At 37.1% G+C, this 23,293-nt stretch overlaps 1 protein-coding gene across 6 annotated transcripts in view; it reads right to left on the minus strand.

The window, feature by feature from the left end:
- Positions 1-23,293, minus strand: part of LOC136031856 (X-ray repair cross-complementing protein 5-like) — a 52,140-nt gene that overhangs the window by 23,589 nt on the left and 5,258 nt on the right. For all 6 annotated transcript variants that reach the window (XM_065711726.1, XM_065711722.1, XM_065711723.1 and 3 more), the window contains exons 2-7: positions 19,627-19,690; positions 15,825-15,941; positions 14,268-14,638; positions 9,018-9,427; positions 5,872-6,011; positions 1,235-1,372 (exon numbers count right to left, since the gene is read on the minus strand). In XM_065711726.1, the coding sequence (XP_065567798.1) occupies positions 1,235-1,372; positions 5,872-6,011; positions 9,018-9,427; positions 14,268-14,638; positions 15,825-15,941; positions 19,627-19,644 (1,194 nt within the window). In that variant the 5' untranslated portion in view covers positions 19,645-19,690. The remainder of the gene's footprint in view (positions 1-1,234; positions 1,373-5,871; positions 6,012-9,017; positions 9,428-14,267; positions 14,639-15,824; positions 15,942-19,626; positions 19,691-23,293) is intronic.

Genomic DNA, 23,293 nt, shown 5'->3' on the forward strand with positions numbered 1-23,293 from the left:
TTGGGTCTGAACTGCAAAAAGGACTATTTTTTCCCTTGTTTTTTTTTCTTTTTGGGAGTTTGAATATGAACTTACATTAGATAATTGTCTTCTTCTACCTTATAGGGAACGGACTATGTTTCTTGGATGGAATAGTTTTAGTGCAATCTGATGGATTTCAATATATTATAGCATTAAAAATAAATGTTTCCCATTCACAAGCAAATACCCAACATACCTTTACCTTTCCGTTTTTTATTAACTAAATACTCTCTTTTTCACTAAATTTCCTAATTAATTTTTAGTTATACTTACCGCATTCAAAAAAGCATATTCTTTTTTACTTACTATAAAACAAAGGAGTCACCTTTGACAAGTTTTGTTTTTGATACCGCAAATATAATACAACTATCAACTTAGAATCATTTAGATTACTCAACGGCTCAAGCAAGTACGAACTGGTTTCCACCCCTAAGTAGCTAAGTCTATTTTCAAGAGATACAGCGGCACTTTATCGTCGGCATTCTATATCGGATAGGTACTGAAGTAATTTTTTTAAAATATTCAATAGACAGACTTAAAAATTTCACTTTTACTCAGACAAGCGAGTCAGAGACTCAGAGTTCAGACTGAAACTTTCTTGTCACTGGGACGTCTACGCTTGGTAAAATCTACCCCCATCTGTCAGAGCTTCTTAAGCTTTGACAGATGGGGGTAAATTCGCAATCTGCAGCTGAATTCCACATCACCCGATTATTCGGTTTCATTTCGCTTAGAAAAAATAAATTTTGTTTCTTTGACTGGAAAATTTGTGTTGAAAATAAATAAAATCTTCCTGTTTAGGATCAGGTAAAAATAATTATTACTGTTTTCAAGAAAAGTGCCCAATTGTTTCATTAATTATTAACTGTATAGATAACCCGAGAAGTTTTGCATTCAATCAGGCTGAAAAGTTTGGACTATCCAAATGATATATTCTTAGGATCACCATACGTAAGTCTAGAAGAGATTATTTTTTCAATTTTCCATTAAAAATCTTTCCTATCCCAGCAGCGCTAAAATCTGAAATTAAAGCCATTTCTAACGTAGATCATTCAAACAGCGATACCACTTTATATTTTAGATATACAAAAATTTGACGTTTTCCCTCAGAACTAAGCTTGGTTGGAAGTCAGTAGTCTTAACAACCGTCACACCCTTAAACAAGTTTATTACCTTAAAAACTTGAAATCCAGAGAGAATCACAAAATATTACCTCTGCGTGGAGTTTTATTACTGGAGAAAGAAAACCAATCGTAGGTCGGTTGCGAACATTATAAACTCGACGGACAATAGCCACCTTTCCAGATTCGGAAAGAGCACGTATAAAGGCAGAAAGTAAGGATTGCGCCATCTGGAAAAAAAAGCATTTTTATTAGCTTCACCTACGCAGCTGAAAGAAAAAGGAACAAACTCAAAGAAAGAAAAAGTGGTGGATACAGCTTTGTTGTTACCCATAAACTATTTAAACAAATATACTAGAATTATGTGCAGTAAGGCAGAACAAAACACGAACAAAACTTTGTTTTTATTGTTTCGAAATCTAATAGTGCGGAAAGGAGTTTTTTTTTTGCTTAATCATTGATAATGAATATGACAATGACAGCATCTTGAGAGAATAAACTCGAAAAATAAAATAATTGACAAAAAAGATATTTCATATCCATTTTCACTTGAAAAGCCAAAAGTAAGGAAAAAACGTTCTAATAGTGCAAAAACAGTTCTCTCACCAATCTAAATCCGCCATGAAGCAGAAACAAAAAATGCTCTGTCGAAATATTTATCTTGAGGTGCCATATACTATTAAAAATGTGGAATACTTGCAATGCAAAACAACATATGAGCACAAATACGAGCACTATCGTTTTATGTTCGAATAAACTGGTTTTCAGATTTTCAGTTATAGCTTTAAACTACAGTTTGGGATTTCAACCACATATATTTAGAACCATTCTGATTAGCTTTACCATTTGCAGCTGATGCCCTCTCATCTTGACATCTCTTAACCGACTGAGTGAGGCAAGGAAATCTAAAAAGGTAAGAAATGTGGAATCTGCCAATTATATCACTCTAGCATTTCAATTTTTTTAATTAGGCATGTAGGACTCAATTAATTATGTCAATATGGTCGTCAGCATGAAATTTCATGTTAGACATTAGAGATATTAAGATGTTTAGTTGCATCTGTTACTTCATTCTCCTTCCTTGCATGGCACGTCTAATCGCAAGTCCTCTAACACAATCTCTCTCATTTATGATCATACATAAAAGAACATTCTCAAAATACCAAACATGGATATTTTTTTGAGATGCCGTAACTAAAACACTTTTTCAATCCTGGGTAAGACAACATGACAGACGAAGTGCGCTCCATGAGTGTGTGACACTATTCATAGAAAAAGCCAGGTATTTTAGTTTTAAACTAAATTTTAATGAAAACTTTCGCAGAATAAGCTACTAGTCTTTGAAAATCGGCCGATACTCTTACAGTAACAAACTACCATCAAAGCAGACAATACCTGTATATACGGCACCTTTACTGTGTAGAAAGTCGGAAATACAACTGATGTTAAATTTCATTTTAGACGAAGCCACGTCTAGAGACTATGATATCTAAATATCCGCCATGATATCAAACATTTCAGCAAAACTGGGAACGAGACCACACGAGCGAATCTCCCCGACAGACCCTCGAGCGCGCAAAAAAAAAAACAGGTCTAAAACAACCAGACGTCTTCGTTGACTAAATAGCAACCTTCAACAAAGTCATTACAGTTTATGCAATGTGCATAGGTTGCGATGCAGTAGGATGATCCTTAGAGAAGCTGAAACACCCCGTTTAGGGATACTATTATCATGTACATAACTTGGTTAAAGTTAATGAAGAACGATTAACGACACTTCTTCAATACTAAGGTCCTTGCATCAGCCCTACAGTGTGTTGCTATAGCTGAGTTCGAACAATGGGTTCCATAACACAAAGCTGACATCAGACACACAGCGCCACTATGGAACGATTGTCGGGATGAGAACAGAATAGCTCCTGTCTCCCATTCTCTTGAACTTCGACAAAAAATAAAAAATGAAGATAAATGATACGGCATTAGACTTTACAGTCCCTACCGGCGGTGCTGATCTCCGTTTCTTGGCCCTTCAACCAGGAAGTGCAATGGGGGGGCCAACCATCCTGTGCTTTCGCATACCCTTCCTGTTTATCTTTCCCAGATTTCTCAAGCAACCCATTTAGAGCTTGGTCGACTCTGGCTGAGCTTACAGAGTCACGCCACTAACCCCCGTCCCAAACTCAATAATTGGGTAAACTAGGATTCGAACCCTCGTCCTCTCAGACAAAGGATCCTGAATCCTGCGCATATATCCACTCGGATTGCGACTAGATAACTAAGCGTTCCGCGTAAGATACGCTTCAAAGGATCATTAGGGCTGAGGCGTAAACGTCAGCCCTGATTAGTTCATCCCTGACGATAACTACAGGCGATATTACCTAAAAAAAGAACTACACATATTGATGGCAGGGCTGGTCAGACTGAAGGTCCACAAGGATATATCCAAAATTTGAAAAAAAAGCTAAGGACGTGTTGCGAAGTAATATTTTTCTCGAAATACTCATTCAGAATTCATTGAATACACTGAATATCCAAGATCTCTCGTCGAAGTTTGAAAAGAAAAAAAAGCGAAAATATATGTTCTGAACAAAAAAGTTCGGAGCAGAATATCTTCGCTGAACTAATGAAAAGCCAGGTGTGGCAAAACGACAGTCTTTATAAGTAAAGATCTAAATTTAGAATGCAATCATACGCTCCGAGAAATGGCCCCAAAAAGGGGGTGGAAATCCATATCCAAACATAGGCGATCACTTTTACCTGACACAAATCCTTAGCATCGCTCCCGGAGAAGTTAAGTCCTCGGAAAAAATTAAATATGTTGTCACCAGAAGTATAATGTTTAATTCTTATAATAATAAAAAAAAAATGGTGCAATGACGAAAAAACACCACCTGACTTAGTTTGATAGACAACGAGGCTAGATATGGCTCTCACTAAACAGGCATTTTTTTATTGTAAACCCATTACTCGTTAGAAAAGCAAGGGAAGGCCAGCAAAGACTGGCATAATGGGGTTGTGACAAACCAGGACTTGACTGGTTGTTTTTTTTACACAAAGAGGAACAATGGGAATTGTTAGCGACCTATTCTGCAAGTAAATAAGAACAAGGAACTAAGCACGCAAGCGTTTGTAAAATTATAGCACTAGAAAGACTTAAAGAGTTCATGTTCTGAGGAAAGTACAAGTAAGTACAAATACCTAGTGAGTGCGTCAGCAAAGCTTATGCTTGAGAGCTCCTATTTATCACTTGAGAGCTCCTTGGTGAGATCTTTACAATTAGAGAGAAATTTCTAAGCCATTCTAATTCTAAGCCATATTAAATAATAACGAGATATCTAGATACACAGCACTGCGCAGCCAGGCACTCAGCTGTCTGCCAGATTAAAGTACCAGTGGGAGCTACAGAGTTTGCACTTTGAAGCAAGTACAAGTGAGTGCAAGCACCTAATCAGCAGCAGAGAAAACTTATACTTAATTTCTGTTTTTATTTTGAAAGATGCTTGGTAAAGCTATTCCAGTGATTCAATTCTGTCGTCATTCAAAAGAAATGTCCATGCTATCTAAGCCATTCCATTTCAATACGGATGCAGGGCAGCTTAAATTTATCCATACTTTCGAGTTAGTAATAGATATTTTTCTACAAAAAGATAAATCAACTTTGTCTAGTATTAAACAAAAACCTAATTAGGGAACTAAGCATGTTACCAGCCAAGATGAAATTGATCGTCGGATACAAGACAATCGGAGAGGATTTTCGTTTTGAAGGTAGGTTTAAAATTGGAGGTTATAAGGTGGGTTTAAAATTCGAGGTTATAAGGTGGGTTTAAAATTCGAGGATACAAGGTGGGTTTAAAATTGGAGGTTATAAGGTGGGTCCTGGCTGAGTGGTTGGCACGCGGGCGTGGGAATTCTGTGTCCAAGGGGCACGGGTTCAATCCCAGTTGTGACCAGTTATTTAGTTTGGGACGGGGGTCAATGGCGTGACTCTGTAAGCTCAGCCAGAGTCGACCCAGCTCTAAATGGGTATCTGGAGAAATCTGGGGAAGGTAAGCAGGAAGGGTGTGTGAAAGCACAGGATGGTTGGCCCACAACCCCCCATTGCACTTCCTGGCTGAAGGGCCATGAAGCTGAGATCAGCACCGCCGGTTTGGACCTTAAGGGTCTAGTGCCGTCTTACTTACTACTTACTTTACTATAAGGTGAGTTTAAAATTGGAGGATACAATGTGGGTTTAAAATTGGAGGTTATGAGGTGGGTGTTTGAATGAAGGGGTGATTGTTTGCCTCTTAGAGAACGAAGAAAATATATTGGGAAGGTTAGAAAAAAAGAAGGCCCTTATTCATGCCTAATGCGTGAGTGTTTCAATGAAAGTGTTTTCCATTTGATATGTGAGCATTAAACGTTGATGAATATGAGACAATATCTTTGGATGTGAAAAATATGATAAAGAATGGCTTATACGTGTTTATAGAAAGAATTTTATCATACTATTAGGCAGTTGGAGACAATCGTCAAAGTAAGTATAGAGCATGTTAAAAATAGTAGGGCAACATAAGCTATTTTTGATACAAATCAAGTTATCTTGTTACGTTTTCATCCATTTATCTTTTGTTACTATTTTATTTTTATTTTCCATAGACTGGAACCTTTTTTATAATAATATTGCATCACACAACAGATGGTCAAATAAGGAGCCATAATCAATTCCAGATAAGAATAGCTGGCTTACCTGATCTCCAGGCCTTGCAATAAAGTTCATAGTAGAATTTCCATTAAAGAAGGATTCGTGTATAGAAGTTGCATCGGCAAAGCATATGACTGAGAAGTCTCGGGGTCCCGATTCATAGTTCATTTGCTGTTCATCCTCAGCTAAATGGAAAGAAATATCAATATTTTCATTTTCACATTTGCTTTTTGGAGAAGAAAATACAGTCAGTTGCATTATTTAGATCCATAAGTATACTTTGAGGCTCTAACAGAATTTTGAGCAGAAACGGTTAGAAATCAATATGTCAACTTGAAATTGCAGCTAAATGTTTATTCATATATTAATGCAACAATTTGGTTCAATAAAGTAAGTGAGCAAATCAATAAGATAAAACAAATCTAAACAAGCAAGCGAAAACATTCCCTAAAAACAGTGTTGTGAGCGTCACACACACTGGGGGTGAGAAGGGAATTGCCTCCTAATATCAGTTCCAACGTTAAACTTAGGAAAATCTGAGTTCGCATATGTTTTGACCTTTACCCAACCACCCTCCCTAATGAGAAACCCTCCAATACATCTCCCTCGAAAGCTTTTGTGAAGACAAATTTGCAATAGCTGCAGGCGGGAGTATCTTACCAGAATGTTGAAATAGAAGCATAAAAGACTATCTTGTGATTTCAAATCCCTCCCTTCGGAAAATGCTCTGATAGCTCCCTCACCCTCTCACAGGTGAGTCCTTGTGTACCTATACTAAAGAAAGAGCCAATGTAAAATAATTTAGGATATTCATGTGCAACAATGCCATACTTTATCTGAGAGGTAATGCATGTCCAAACTTCAGGGATACAGGAAGGGCAATTCTCCATTCTCAGCTGAATAGACAATTATCTGATCTAGGAACTTATTGGGAAAACAGAGCTTCAGTTATCCGACCATACCAACGTGACAGTGGAAACAAGCACCCATGGCAATTAGGTCACATACAAGGCGCGACGAATAAATAAATTTTAATAGCCTGACGAAAATTCCTTATTCCCAACTAAGGCCGCAGCACGAATGATTTGTCAAGTCGGGACTCCTTCTTCCAAGAAAATATAAATACTACACAAAAATGTTCATTTTTCAGTTAAGTAGGGATTAAAATAAATAAAAACAAAAATTATTCCAAGTTGTACCCCGCCCAACCAAAAGTAGCCAGACCCCTGCCCCCAGAATAATAATTCTAGGTAAAGTTATGTCGGCAACTTAATTCTCCTTGCTTGATTCTACTGTCTAAATTCAGACTTTGGACTGGGATTTATTTCATGCAAGTAATATAAAAATAATGGGAGAAGATGAAACAAATCATAAAAAAGAAGAGATTTTAGCCCGTGGTCCTGGATTGTCACTGAATACACATCTGACTACTCATGAACTACCTGGTAAATAATAATGGAATATTTCACAATGGAACTATATTAATACGGTATATGAAGGTTCGGTATTAATTACCTAATTCTACATGATTAGTCTACTTTATTAGGCATTAATAATTAATTAGATTAATTAGGCATTAACCTGATTCTAGGAAATTTATGTTCGAGACAGTTGTTCTTAAAGTAAAGGAACAAAAGAAAAACACTTAATTTTGGTTGTAATTTTGCAAGACCAGTACAAAATTGTTAGATTTTAAGTCACTAGCAATACCCCACTCCAGTATTTCAGGTAATGCATGAATCTTCTAATCGTGAATGCATTGGAAATATGGAATTTCATCTATGTTTGCTTTAAAGGACTCAAAAACGGACTTGGTAGACTTTAGTCCCAACTGCTCCAACTATACAATGAAAAGTAATTATTCACGTAGACTAAGAGTGTCCTAGTTCCACAGTTTTGCAATTTTATAATTTGCAAAGAGGAAAATATAATTTGGAACTATTAGTTACACAAGCTGAAGTCAGGCCATTTACTTGTCCCAACTTAGCGGGACAACTATACTAAGAAAATTATGGGGTCCCTTAGAATGATGTTACGGGCCAAATGCCTTGTACTGAGCCTAAATTTTCTTCTTTTTTTCGAACTATTTATTAATATATCAAGATCATCTTCTAACGCACTTTAAATCAAAGTTCCTTGACTAAAACAAACGACTTTAAAAATGACACATTTAAACTATAAAATTGGCCTGAGAAGCTGGTGAAGGGGCTAAAATCGTGGCCACTTTTTTCAATGTTTCCTGGTTTCCTGACTAGAAAGCGGAAACTTTTTTCCGTGCTTTTAGCGTCTATTGAAATCATTGTTTATGCGACATTTTAAACCGCTTTACTTGTTTCTTAGGCAAATTCAGCATTACCATGATAATTACTGTAGCAATTTTACCCTTATTACCATGAACAGTTTGGGAAATTGTGTATTTAATACAATTTCTATGCAGGTGAAAAACAGACACCCTCAAGCAGTACGTTTCTTTGAACAATAGAAATCTTTCAGAAAATAACTGATAAGGTTTTGTATTTTTAAGCTAGGGCTTGTAGTACACAAAGGAGACTTTAGTGAAATAAAGCCCCACCTCCATATGCTTCGAGAGGAGGCTTGTAAATTTTTAGGAAGGCGAATGTCCTATTTGGCACAAAAACTTGCCTAAAAGAGTGTAGATTCTGCTATTAACAAAAGTATTTTTCAGCATGTAGCCCCTGTGTCTCTTTTTTCCCCTCTCTCTTCTTCTATTTTTGGTATAATAAAAATAACACAATGCTTAATACACATAATAATACACTTAATGCTCAAAATACAGAATGCTTGCAGCCATGACCTCCATCCCCTGTTGACACAGACCCGACGTCAAGATACATCCATGACTTTCGGTATAAGACGAAGATGAGAAAGGTGATGATATGAAAGAAAGGGGTTTTGTTCTGACCCTAATATTGGATATAGTCATCTGGGATTATTGTGTAACTAAAAGAATAAAATTTTACCTGAGAAGGGTATAATTTTAGATCCATATTGATAGCCAGTAATGATTTCATCAATTGGAACACACACCCGACGTCAGGACGCATCCATGACTTTCGGTATAAGACGAAGATGAGAAAGATGATGATATGAAAGCAAAGGGTTTTGTTTTGACTCTAATATTGGATATAGTCATCTGGGATTATTGTGTAACTAAAAGAATAAAATTTTACCTGAGAAGGGTATAATTTTAGATCCATATTGATAGCCAGTAATGATTTCATCAGCTGGAACTTCAGTCATTTCTACATCCTTTTTAACGTGCGTTCTCTCGCGAGTGACTCCAAACCCAGGTTTTTCAGTGGCTTCCTCCTTCCAAGATGGCAATCCTTCCTTCTGAACAATTAAGTACCCAGACACTGGAATACGCAGTCGATCTGAAATTTTGAAATCGACTTTCCATGGCATTGACTTTTTCTTCCGCTTCGGCAGAGCAGCAAATTCGACATCAGCTTCGAGAAACGAAAGAGAGGATGCAGCATCACCTAGTGATTCCATTATCTTTAGAGCCTTACTCATTCCATCTTTTTGTAAAGGACTTAGCGCTTTTTTCAAATGAACATCTTCAGGGATTTGGGGTCCACTAAAATAAGAATAAATTACGGCTTTATCTATATAAATGAAATCGATTTATGTCTGCTTGTCCTGTATGCCGCACTACACTGTTCTTTCAACCGGCAAAAAACTTTAAGAAATTGTTGAGTAAACTCTTGTGAAGGTTTTAGGCATAGCCCCCACACTAAACCCAACGTATTCTTTTGGATACTTGTGATGCTGAATGCAATTTCCCTGAATACAAATGCGTGAAAGTTGCTGTCTTTTAGATTATTCACATTTTCTGGATATTAATTATCCAACAATGCCTGACGGGTAAGTTAAGAATCCCGACCTAGTTTTGCAAATACTTTTAAATTTAAAAACATGACCATTATTACAAATGTGGGGAAATTTTCTAGGGGGAGCTGTCGCGGGGGAGGAATTCAGGGGGAACTTCTAAGGTGAAAATAATAGGAGGAAGTTTCTGAGGAAAATATTTCAAATGTTTTTAAAAAACTTAAAAACACGATCGTTATTAGCCCACGGGGAAGAATTTTATGCAGGAAATTCTCCACGGAACGAATTTTCACCGGATGGGAAGTTTTCTGCAAGGGGGATTTTCCGCGGGGAAATTTTACAGAGGGGGGATTTTCCTTGAATTTCCTTTCTTTCGAGATCTCACCAACGCAGGACGGATGAGCCAGTCTTATTTTTTATTCTAGTGACTTTCGCGTTTTCTTTCCTTAGCAAAATTTTAACGCACCCTTCTGACCGTTACAAAAGAATTCATTTCAGAGGGGAGGGGGGTCGAAACAAGCTTTTCTTTCCTTAGCAAAATTTTAATGCACCCTTCTGATTGTAACAAAGGAATTGATTTCAGAGGGGGGGGGTCGAAACAAGCTAAAAAGAAGGAAAATCATACGGATAATATAAGATATTCCTAGAGGAGTCGTAAAAGTTTCACTTTTTTTGGGGGGGATGAGTAAAAAGACCCTGGACACGCCATATTCACATACCTACTATCCTTAATTTGCAGTATTTAGTACACTTTTGCAGCAGAATGATTTAATATAAATGGTGTCCTTTTTTTCTAGATAGCGCTAAACATCTAAAAGTAATGTATTGGGAATCTGTGCTAAAATCTAATTTCAAGTACTTGCTGCAGTAGATAAGTGCATAAAAGATATTGCTCTGGAATAGCCTTAGTTTCGACTTCAAATAATACTTTTTTAATCAATATTCTAACTTTAACCGATTGAAAGCTGCACTGGCCTGCCCTATCCTCAGCTGCACTTCCCACTCGTTTGATCCTGAAATTTCTATTGTGCTGCCGAGATATCTAAACTCTACAGCCAACTCAACAGCTGAATCTCTACTCTTTATATCCAGGAAGATTCGCTTGTCGCCATGATCTTTGTCTTCTCTGAGTTAATCTTGAGGCCAAGTAGGCTGGCTAGCCTTTTCACAGATAGTGTCCAGGTTAGCTAGTTTTTCGAATTCTCTAATTCGGATGAAAAACCCTGTACAATCACGGAATGGATAGCCGATGACAAGGACGAAGAAAGACGACAATCCTATTTTACACCAGACATGATACAGAAATATTCGGTATTCCCTACTTGGGTCTGAACACAATATTCTGTGTTTCCCTATAGTGCAAACATTAGGGAGGTTATCTATTGAGGGATACTATAATATCTCAGGCTTTTCTAGAGCCTGCCTCGGTCAATGGAGTCAAAAGCTTTTTCGAAGTTCACGAGAATAAGACACATTTTTCTCGCCACTCATTGCACTCTCCAATCATCATCCATAGTGTGCATATAAGAACACTGCAAGAACAGGATGGCTGGAAACCGTGTTGTTCATTCCACAAGTGCTGATCGAGGGCTATCAGGACACGCCAGAAAATAATGGGGAAAGTATTTACGCGGAACATTCAGATTTCTGTATCAGACGGGTATTTTGTGCAAATTATTAGGTTCACAAAGGAGGGTGTGAGGATATCTGAAAGGTGGGATATGTTCAGAATCTTTTCGAAACGCAGAGCCCATTGTTTGGAAATATCTAATGGATCTGAGACATTTTGACACTTGCACTTTTAACTGGTCCGTCTACATTTTGGCTTTCCCCATAATTTCATTGGTAACCTTTTACACAACTCTAGTGTCACCACTTCCTCCGCCATTGCAACTTTTCCGTCCTATCCCCCTTTGTGCTGCTGTTGACTCATTTATCTAGGTTATTACACAGTTGGTTTTTCAAAACTGTGTCGCTGTTATTACCACTATTTGGAGCTTCTGTTTTAAATTACGTCACTCAGTAATCATGTTTCAGATCCTCTCTGACAGCCATTGGTCTTTGCATACCCGACATTTTGTGTCTCTTAGCGTACCCGACCGTGGTGGAAGCCATCTCATCATAAATCTCCTTGAAGGTGTTCCGAATTGACTTCAGACTGGCATCGATGTCATCTAAGGCGAGGGCTTGTAATTTGTTAAAGAATTTTACGAAAAGCTCAATTCTTACTGCCACAGGGGAAAGCTTCGAGGAGTCGAAGGTTGGGTTTAGTTTGGGTCATCTCTGCGGTCTTTAGCTTCAATGACATCCACATTTTCATCAGCACGTGATCAGGCGCCACTGAACCTGGTACCACTAAAACCTCTCACATCTTGAAGACTGGACTCGCATTTTCTGTAAATCAAAAGCTGGTGGGTTTGGTTGGGCGTCCTCCTGTCATGGTAGTACAAAGAATATTTATGGATTGTTTGGGCCGAAACAAGGGGCCTCCAAATAATATGTGACTTGGCAGTGCAAAGTCCACTAGCACCGTTCTATTTTATTCATCTCACTGAACTCTTCACACCCAAGGAGCTTTTGGAAGTAATATCTAACATTCACACTTTGGAGTTGAAGGCAAACAAATTAAATCATGACTGGGAAAGTCTTTTGCCACAGTTTGAAGGGTGTTGTAGCAGCTATCCTTCGCCACGTCGTCAGCCTTTGTTAAAGTTACGTAGCACGCTAGTATGGTTACCTTTGCATAGTTACCCGCAAATCAGGCTGTAAAGATTCTTTGATTAATGGGGGAGGGCATTTTACCAAAGCCTTTGAGGCTGTTATAGAGAGCATTAGGGCAAAACCCGCTACTTTTTTTCGAATCCAATTCGGCGAATAATATACCTCGTATCCAGGTTTAGTTTGCCTGGTCCAGTCCAATGGAGCTTAGAGGGCACTAATATATTCCAGGCCATAGTTATCCAACAGCCATAACTTGACCTGTTTTGGATAGTTGGGGCATAGTTTTGAAATACCACAAACCAAGTCTTATGGGCAGTTTTCTTTTAAGAATCGTGTCCGGACGGTCCAAGATCGTCAATATCCGGTTATTTGAGAATGGTCTATAGTCGGTACCAAATTGGGCAATCATATCATGTAAAACAAAAGCTTTGGCACTAATTGGATGTTTAAATAGCATAAATTCTGATGTTGGTCATGGATGTGGCTGTTTTTTCGCCGTTTTCCACTCTCTTGGATATTTTTGACGGATCATCTCTTGGTGACGGATCATGTTTTTGACGGAGGTTTGACATAAGGATTAGACTTGTGCTCATCCAAGTAGGTGAGCATGTGTAACCTAGGCTTACATTTTCTTCATGATTGTACTATTTGACTGGATGACCTGATAGAACTTTCTAAGCAAAGTCTAGTTCTTTGTCCAAAAAGAATCGAAATATAAAAACCTCTGTAAGGGGTTTTGAACTTTTGAAGTTTCCCCAGTATACTCCATAAGGGGAAAATTATAGATAGGTTTGAAATAAAAACAACCACTAAGGAAGGTCAATGGCACTAAGATACCAGATTTTCAACTCTTTTGGTCAGAATACGACTTTTTAAAAACAGATGGACAAAATTGGGTTCATATTTCTTGTAGAATCCAAATATTCAAAAATTAAGAAACAAATCAAATTGCCACCTGACTTCGTAAACGGTATCTCAGGCCCCCTAGAGTTCATGTCTTGCCCCTCAGTTTCCCTGGGGTTAATGCATATCTGTAGAGCTATTAAAATCTACGGAAATCAATTCCAAGCTGCTGTTTTTCTTCCACTTCAATAAAACTAGAAATCGTGTCATCTTACAGGAATGAAAATTAAACAAAAAATTCAATTAATTGTTTTCTGAGCCTCTCTCGCCTCTTTTCTTGCGAAAGAATTTTAGTTTTAAGAAAATGACCATTTTCAGGCAAGTCTTTTCATAATGTGTCATCATTCTTTTTTTTTCTTCTTCCCTTTTTTAGTGTAGATAAGGCATTAAGATGTAAGACAATAAGATGTTTTCAATCTTCTTCTTCACTCCGTCATATTAACAGCTTATTGATTGGGAGAGATCTAAGGCACAAAATTTAAGCGACTCAATTTGCTAAATCCTGAAAAGGAATATAATTATCGGTGACGGCCGTTGACATATTTGGACAAAATGGTAAATCTTAAATAATCTAAATTTCATGAAGGTAATTTACATACGAAGTTTTAAAATATTCTGAAGAATTAAGGTGATTCACCTTTATCCCTTTTAAAATTTGGAGTCCAGTCGCCATACAAAAAAAATATTTATAGACAAATTTTGATAGTTAGTATAATTCTTAAGGCATGAGACATCAAGGAAAAAAAATTGCCCTTGGACCCATCATAAGTCAATTCACATCTGGAAATCTTGACTCTCAGATTTCCCTTTCATCTGTTTCAAAACTATGAAGTTTTTAGGGCAGCACAACATTTTCATCAGTGTTATCATGCTGAACCATGAAAATGATGCTGAACCATGAACCTATGAATACATATTTTTAGCAAAATGAACACATGAGTTAATACATAGAAAAAAAAACTTACATAAAGTACAAAGTAATGTTACTTTGCTTCAAACTGTCAATGACCTCATTCAACAGTTTTTCATTGCCCTCAGAAGGAGATGAAAAATCAGTGAAAAAAGCGATTGTTAGACTATTAAATCCTTTTTCGTTTTCATCAACTTGGCACCCAAAATAGTCTATAGCGGCATATAATGCTTTCAGCCAATCAGCTGCAACAACATCCGTTCGAGATCGACTTACAACTTTATCCAGCATAGTCCAAGATGCAGGCTTAAAATTGACTTCAACATATATATTCTCGTAGCCAGTTGAAACATTGGCAGTTGGATTTTTCGTTGTCGCAGTACCAAAAGCTATGACAGCCAATTCATCTTTTGATTCAGAAAAAATCTAAAATTGAGGATGGTTTAAAATTTACTTCAAAGCCTTACTCAACAAGTCTTATTCAATAGAGTTATTTTACTTAATACGATTTTACAAAAAAAAACGTGGGTCATAAAACAAGAAAAGGAAAACCGGAAAAGGAAAACAAACAAATGAAAACTAGCCTAAAAAAGAACAAGATCAAAACAAAAATCATACAACACTTATAAAGAAGATTTAACCTTTAAATATCCCCCGAAACATTCCTCCAAATTTTGGAAGCAAATTTTAACGAAAATAAATGATTATAGTAAAAAGAAAAGGAGTATAAATAAGGTTAAGCCGTTTTTCAGCCCCTCCCACCTGAAAACAAACAAGATACACAGATCATGACGCAAATATTATTTGTACAGGGTAATATTCATATTCAGGCAATATTGATATTTATTGCAATTAAGCATTTGTTCAACAGCACTTATCCTATAAAATTTGATATTCTCTAAATTCCTTTTTTGTGTGTTCAATGATTAAAATTGTGGTCCAGGGGTATTCAGTAATGTAGAAATCTATTTGATTCAAATTTGACAAAAAGTACGACCTATAATTGGCAAGTTAAATGCAAAATATGTTTTAAGATGGAAAAGATTTAAGAATTGAAGGTTTTGGGTTGGCACTGGCTTGCCCCCCCCCCCTGCACCTTCAGCATAGGCTACATGCCTACATGTAGGATAAGACTCCAGTACTTTGGTCTCATCAACCCCGAAAGGAAAAGATCAAGGTGATCATTTTGCCAGCGTGAATCGCTAACTTAGTAATGACGGCGGTCAATAAAAGACCCAATTGCCCCTTGCCCCTCCCAATTGCCAGTCATAAAAATCCGGTCTATCGCTCTTTTTTCTTCTGTCAGAAATCGCAAATTTTTTTCTTAATAACTTTAATAGTTGTTTTCAAAATTCATTAGAGAGACAACCTGAAAAAGAATTATAAAGCACGAAACACCTTATTTTTGGGCTCTTATATTTTAGAATCTAAACATTCTGTAGTCTCTGTCTCTGACTTTTCATAGTTTTACAGAAGAGTAAAACTAATATTTCTGAAGCCGATTTTGTGAACAATTATTTGCTTTTTTTACTTTTTTGTCTCTTGTCCTCCATCAGTAAACTTACGAAGGGTAATATCAAGTCACACATAAGCAAATTATTGTTCATATTACCTTTCTTTGAATTATCCTATTGACACAGTCTGTTGACTTTTTTAAGAAAGATTTGTCTTCATTTGGTGCTACATCAGATGTTGAAGGTCCAACATCTAGAACAATAATGAAAGCATCCTGAAAGAAAATACAAGATTAAAATATGAAAAACTTACAAATTTTCGAACAAAAATTTTTGTCTCCAATCTACTTAAAAGTTTTTGTGTTTTGATCCCTAGAGGGACTTTTTTTACGTTGAAGTAGCAAGGTAAATCAAAAGACATTATGTACAGCCAGGCAATCAAATTAGAGGCATTTGCAATGTCTCAGGAAGGGCTCAGGGAGTCGATTTCGTACTTTTGGAAAGTTTTGGGCCAACCATACTTTAAATTTTATTAGCTTGCAGCTTACTTAGTAAATATAGTGGGCAAAACGAACCTAACAAGAGAAAATATTGTGAAACAACTTAGGCTGTATTGATTTGTGACGCCTCAATATGGTCCATAAACAATTTTCCACCGATTTTCTCGATTGGTAAGCAGATTGGACCAAGGGTACCTCAATGAGGACAACCAATTCCGGAACAAAAACTTGATTGCGTTGATTCTTAATGCAAAAAATTATCTTTTTTGGTTGATCTGCTCGAAACTTGCAGGACATGTAAACAGAGTCAGAGGAGCCTCAATGAAAACAAAACAAATTGAGGGGGGGAGCCTGTTTTAATTCATTCATGACATTGATTTTTTTTTCCAAAGAAAAAAACGAATTCTTTTATAAATGACATGCACTTTTGCATGCAACATGCACTTATTTAAACTGACTAGCAGTTACAATAAACAAAACATGAAAAGATTCTTTTATAAAATAATGGATTAAGTGTACGCTCAAGAGTGTCTACAAAATGAGGGGGCCAGGATGACTTGAGTCCTGTAGAAGGCTAAAAACTTTGCGCATTTTCCATTGCTAGGATTACCCCCCCCCCCCCAATCACACACACACACACTCAAATTGTAAACTAAAAACATAATTTTCATTCAAGATAAATTGCTTAAAAGTAAAACAGATGAAAAAAGAAATAAAGGCGGCTGGGATCCAGAAGAAAAGAAAACAGTAGTTTTTTCTGTCTTAGTCGACAAAAGGTCAGTTGGATACTCTGGAAGTGCCATGGATGTCCCTAGAGGAACGCTGCAAGACAACGTGAAAAAAGTTGAGAAGCTAAATATCCCTCCACAAGGTCTGTACCTGAGTTGCTTTACACCCTGTTACAGCGCATGATAAGTATTTACAGAGGAACAAGAAAAAGGACTAAAAACTTACCTGAAAACAATAGATGATATGTATTTCGACTGAAGTCTCCTAGGAGCACGTAAATTTACATAAACTTACGCATTATTAAAAGCATAGAAGTACCGGATAAAGGGAAATGCAAAGGTAGTGAAGACAGTGGAGGAATTCCAGGAAAACAGTGGTACCGTAATTTTATAGATTGCCTTAAAACTCTATCAGTAAAACCTTGAGCGAGGTCTAGATAAACACATATTCAGACCATAAGACACTGTTGGCGAATCGGATCTGAAAACATCCACAAGCCTGGTAAGATCATTGCACAGCCAGGCCAGAAGTAAGCAGGGAAGGTCACGTCAGCAGAAAGATGTCAGTTGACCACGATTTGTGTTGGTGTTAATCCATTTGGAAACAGTCCCTCCTCTACTTATTTCCCCAGGAAAAATGTCTGGAAATTTTACTCCGGAGAGCTTTACCAGGAGCCATCATGATCACCTAAGAAAATACTTCTGGCTGGATGACTGCCTCTCTTTCTTTGCCTTACTTACATTATTTTATCAATCAAGTCAAACTCTCCGAACAGTCACCAGTACTTCTGAAAATAGACGACCAGATCAGCCGACACACCATTGAATTGCTTGATCTAGATATAAAAGATGGTGTTGTATTTTTAAATGTCCCTCCCCACGCAACTCACAAACTTCAACCTCTAGAAAGGATAGCCGTGGGGCGCCTTAAGATCTACTACAACCAGGAAGCCGCAAGTTTCATGACTATCCATAAATGTAAAACTATTTCAGTGTGTTACATTGCTGAATTGCTGAGGAAAGCATATTAAAAGGCTTTCACTCCTGAGAATATAATCAGTAGAATCAGATTAAGAGAGAGAGAGAGAGAGAGAGAGAGAGAGAGAGAGAGAGAGAGAGAGAGAGAGAGAGAGAGAGAGAGAGAGAGAGAGAGAGAGGGGTTTATTTAAACAACATCGTAGCTAACAGCTAATTTGCGTTGCTTCACTATGCTATATAACAAACTAACACAAAACAAAAGAAGAAAATATCACTCGGCTTGCGTGGCGGTTCGTGCGTAGAAGTAGCTCTACTGTGAACAGTGCTGACATCTAAAAAAAGGGACGGTAGCAGCATGAAGTGATGGGAAATTTCTATGCTCAGCGCAAGTCCTTTGTGACATTTAGACTCTTTCTTTAATATAGACCCTGAAACAGACGCAGCACAGGTTCTGTCTATAATTGAGAAGCAAGGGTCAGCAGATGATTCGTTAAAAGAGAACGTCCATGCAAACCCCTCTCCAAAAGGCTCCACACGAAAAATCAACAGAAAAAAATGAAAGAGTCAGAAGTGCTCACTGACACCCCTGTAAAAAATACATTACTGCTGGGGTAACAGCTGTATCTGCCAAGAAAGCCCGAGTCCTGGAAAGGAAGAAAGTCAGAGAAGTGAAAAGGCTAAAAGGCAAAAGACATGTTTATCGTAACAAGAGTTGCAGTCGGAGTGAACAATTCTGACGTAGATGATCCTGTATACAAAAATTCTTCAGATTCCAGTATGGGCGTTGAAGAAGAGCCCCCTACCAGCAACTTCCAATTTGACATTGAGAAAGTCAAGGCTGGTGATTACATTCTGGTTGAGCTGAAGAGCGACAAAGGGAATCCTGTTCACTATATTATCATTATCAAAAAAAGTAGCAACTAAATAGCTTAAGGTCCACTTTCTGAAGGAGATTGGAGCAAGAGACTTTGCGCAAACTGTCGGATAGTATCTTGAAGACAGAAGTTCAAATGAAAACTGCAATCACTGACTGGTGGAACGCCAAGATCAGCAGAACTGTTTGCTTTTGGTATGATCAGTAAATTTATAATTCGAAACTAATACTCTTTTAGATTTTTTTTAAACCTTACTGAAATTCATTCTGTAGTCTTTTATACTGACCATATTCGTTCTTAATTTTATAGCCGAAAAACAAGTTTTAAGGTCCCCCTGGCCACTTTTCTGTTTCTTTTGTCAGGTTGCCAAACGTAAGCCAGAGACGGCCGAACCAGTACCGAGGTGGCCCAGTTTCGGCACTCTTGACCACTAGGACACAGAGGCGTCGGGGTAGAAAAGTGTTGGAGTATTTCTAATTGTCTTTTTCAAGGATGTATTGAATGAGTCACCTTTGCTTTGGCATGCTCAGCAACTTCTTATCGCTTGAGTCAATTCCTAAAGAGCTAACAAAGTCAAAACCTGCCGATCGTGGGCCAGTCTCCTATCTATATATCAGACCAAAAATCAGTATTGAATATCGTTAACGATATTTGGAAATTTCTGTTTATTTCCAGCTTTTTCAAACATCTACCAGGTAACATTCAACAGAAAAATTCCAACATAAAAGAAGTTCTCGTTAATATCTAGTGTAAATTTGAAGTCCTAAGGGGGGAAATTTACCCTCCCCTGCCCCTCTTCCCTACACTCATGCTGCTCGCTATTATTGTTATTGTCAAAGCTGTTTATGCTAATTTTGTAAGCAATGAAAATTAACATACCTTTTTGTTTCTGTTCATATCAGAGCGTACAGCAAGCCAGCTCAGTATCAGTCGCAATTTTTACCTAAAAATAAAGTCTGGGTTTTGAATGAAACCAAAAGAAGCAACTTGCCAAAACCCCAAGATTTAACTAATCTCTCATTCTGAACAATAAAAAAAACTTCCTATTAAGCATATTTAAACCTGTATTTAAACAATAGATCAAGACTATTTTATCAAAAAAATAGCCGCTATCATGCATGACTTCTTTCATTTATCCTGATTGCTTTTCTGTGCCCATATTCTTGAAAAAAAAGTCCAGCCACTTGACCTACGCGAAGTGGAACAAAGGATAGCAAAACCATAGATGAGCAAAAGTTCGACCATTACAAAGAGGAGATTAATGACTGGACAAGTTTTCGGGAGGAGGTGCAAAATATTCTATTTTTAGGCCGAAGCTTTTCCAGGAGGGAGGTCCATTAGAATCAAATTTAGGGGAGTCCATATGAAGGTTAGGTGGGACTAAGGGATAAAAACCCTTAGCCGCACAGTGATTCTTTTTTAAACACAATCGGATAGAAAATAAAACAAGTGGTTAAAATGCCACTTCTGCGGAAGCTTTACATATTAAACTGTGTGCCTATTCCTAGATTAATGCTAAACGATATTTTTGCAGTAATACTTCTCAAGACAATCATTATGAATAGCTGTAATTTTCTTTTCATTTTAACTCTTTGACATTCAATAAATATGCACGGACACTCAAAACTTGGCTGCCACCCATTTTGATTTTCGCTATACCTGGGAGTTACCTTGGGTCTTTGGAAAGGTACATACTTTAAACAATCAAAACACTCAAAAAGTGCATTAAGCATCTATACTGTTATTACGTAAAATCTTAGGATTTTTTTTCAAATGCTGTGATTTTCTTCAAGTGAATCTTAGATATTATTAAATTCATTGCGGCTGCCATGCTTCCAAGGTTCCATTTAAACTCTTGCCTAGATTTGACAATCCTTTGAAACTCATTTATACCACAGGCCAAAATATCATAACACTATTAACCAATTACACTCTAAACCATCTTTAGCTGCAGTCAAAAGTGATCATACTTACAAACAAAATTTGACTATAGCCAAAGAGTCGTTCCAAATAAGATCAACCAAAGAAAAAGACATTTTGACGCCCATGGTTACAGCTTTTGAAAAACTTGGGTGCTTTATTCACTTCATGTATATAAAACACTTTATAATTTCCTTTCGCATACCTTTTAGGTTTTGATGGCGCCTCTAAGTATTCCCTCTAGTTTTTACTACTACTACTACTACTGATAACAACTCACCGCGGCATTAAGCCGTCTGAGGCAAATACAGCTACGCACGCTCCTCCTCCATAAAAATCTATTCAAAGTCTCCCTTTTAAATCTTTCCTTACGACATCCTCCAACCCCAACCAAGGACGACCTGCTTTCCGCTTAGCCCTAGACGGTTTGTCAAAAAAGACAATATTTGGCAAACTGTTATCCTTCATCTTCTGAACGTGTCCTAATTATCTCAACCTTTCTCTCATCATTGCCCAAGAAAGTGGGATTGAACCACACTTTTCGTACCGTCTACTGTTCGAAATACGGTCAGTCAGTCGGGTACCCAAAACAATCCGCAGGCAATTTGTCTGGAAAACATCTAGCAAATCTTCCTCCATTTTTTAGCGCCCATGCTTCAGAACCCTACTTGTCCACTTTCATCACTGTAGCTTCCAATATTCTAATCGTGGTTCCCAGACTTATCTTCTTATTCTTCCACACTTTTTTCAACTGTGGAAAGACACCCTAGACCTTGGCTATTCTACTTTTAACTTCTTCACTGCGCCCACCATCATTATTATTAATACTACCAAGGTAAGTGAAGCTGTCCACTTGTTTTGATCTTTTCGTTATCCAATGCCACCTTTTCATCTTCACTATTTCTAGCCTTAGCGAATTAGTTTTCGTAACATTAATTTTCAGACCTATTCTAGCACCCTGAAATCGCAAAACCTCTAAAAGTTCATTCACTTTGCTCATACTTTCCTCTAGGATGCTGAAATAATCAGCGAAGAAATAATATAAGTCCAGGAAAGTGGCTTTTCCCCGGTTGATTCCGTGGTCTTCCATTGCCTTTGCTGTGCTTCTTAATACAAAGTCCATCAAAATGATTTATATAGATGGGAATAGAACACAATCCTGATTAACTCCTGATTTAATACGAAAACAGCGACTAACCTCGTTTCCTACCTTAACTGCATGAGTGTTATTCTCGAACATAGCACTAATCACTTTAATGTATTTATCTGGTATACCGTACAAGGATAAAACTTTCACTAAAGTTCTTCTATCAGGTGAATTAAACGCTTGTTCATAATCTATAAAACTGAGGACTAAAGTTGTTTAATGACTCAGATACTACTCAATTTTTAACCCATGAGTGAAAATTTTTTTTCGACATATCCTCTCCCCTTCTAACAATGCGCTGTTCTTCTCATAAAACTTTATCTACAGCATCTCTAAGTCTAAAAAGTATCATCATACTAAGTAATTTCCTACATACAAAAACCAGGCTAATGCCTCTATATTACCCCAATCACTCTTATCATTTTTCTTATAAACGTTTGATTAGGGTTGTCCTAAAATCTGTAGGTACTTCCCTTTTTCAAAATCATATTCATAATCTTTAGTAACTTATTTCTAACCTCATAACCACCATATTTAAAAAACTCATTCACCAAACTACCAGCATGTGAGGCCTTGTTATTTTTTAATCCATTTATACTGGCACTAATTCTTCTAATTCTTCCTCACGAAATAAATCTTCCTTCACATTCAAGGTGCCACAAACTTTCTGTTTATCTTCTATATATTTTTCATCTCACGAAATAAATCTTCCTTCACATTCAAGCTACCACAAACTTTCTGTTTATCTTCTATATATTTTTCTAGTAACTCTATCCTGGTTTAGCCCACTCTCAAAATGTCCTGCCCATCACTCTTTACCTCTTTCCTTATTACTGATTGTGGACCCGTTCCTACATTTAACTGGGACAAGTACAGGTTGACCAATCCCTCTTAATTTATTAACATACCAGTACAATATTTTACCATTACGCCGTTTAGCTGTATCTTCCAGATTTATGGCAATTTTATCCATGGCCTCCACTTCATACCTCCTCGTTTCAAATTTTGGTACTTTTTCCACTTTCTTTAGATTCCTCTTATTTTCATCATGAGTTAAAACTCAGATAGTTCTTGCACAAGCCCCTCTTCCTCTCTATTAAACATAAAGTATTTCCACTAATATTTCTAGCTGCTTCCTAATTTTTTCCCTAAGAAATCCCATCCTTCCTGCCTAAGTAAATAAATTTTTAATCACCTATTTAAACATTTCTTACTCCTGGGATATGAGATTCTGAAATATCTAATATGTCCAGTTCGAAGCTTCTGAACCCGTCAGTCAAAATGTCGATACAATAATTATTTTTAACGTTGTAACAAACATTTCAAGTTCTAATTTTCATGTTCTTTAAAACACTGAAATTATCTTGGCATCAGGAAAGACGATGGTTCCAGAACAAGTACAGGACGGGGACTAATACATTTTCTAAAGTCTGTACAGAAGTGCTTAAGCACTTCCAGCACAACATGGTTTTCAGCACT

Source organism: Artemia franciscana, chromosome 10, assembly GCF_032884065.1.
Source record: "Artemia franciscana chromosome 10, ASM3288406v1, whole genome shotgun sequence".
Classification (NCBI taxonomy): Eukaryota; Metazoa; Arthropoda; class Branchiopoda; order Anostraca; family Artemiidae; genus Artemia; species Artemia franciscana.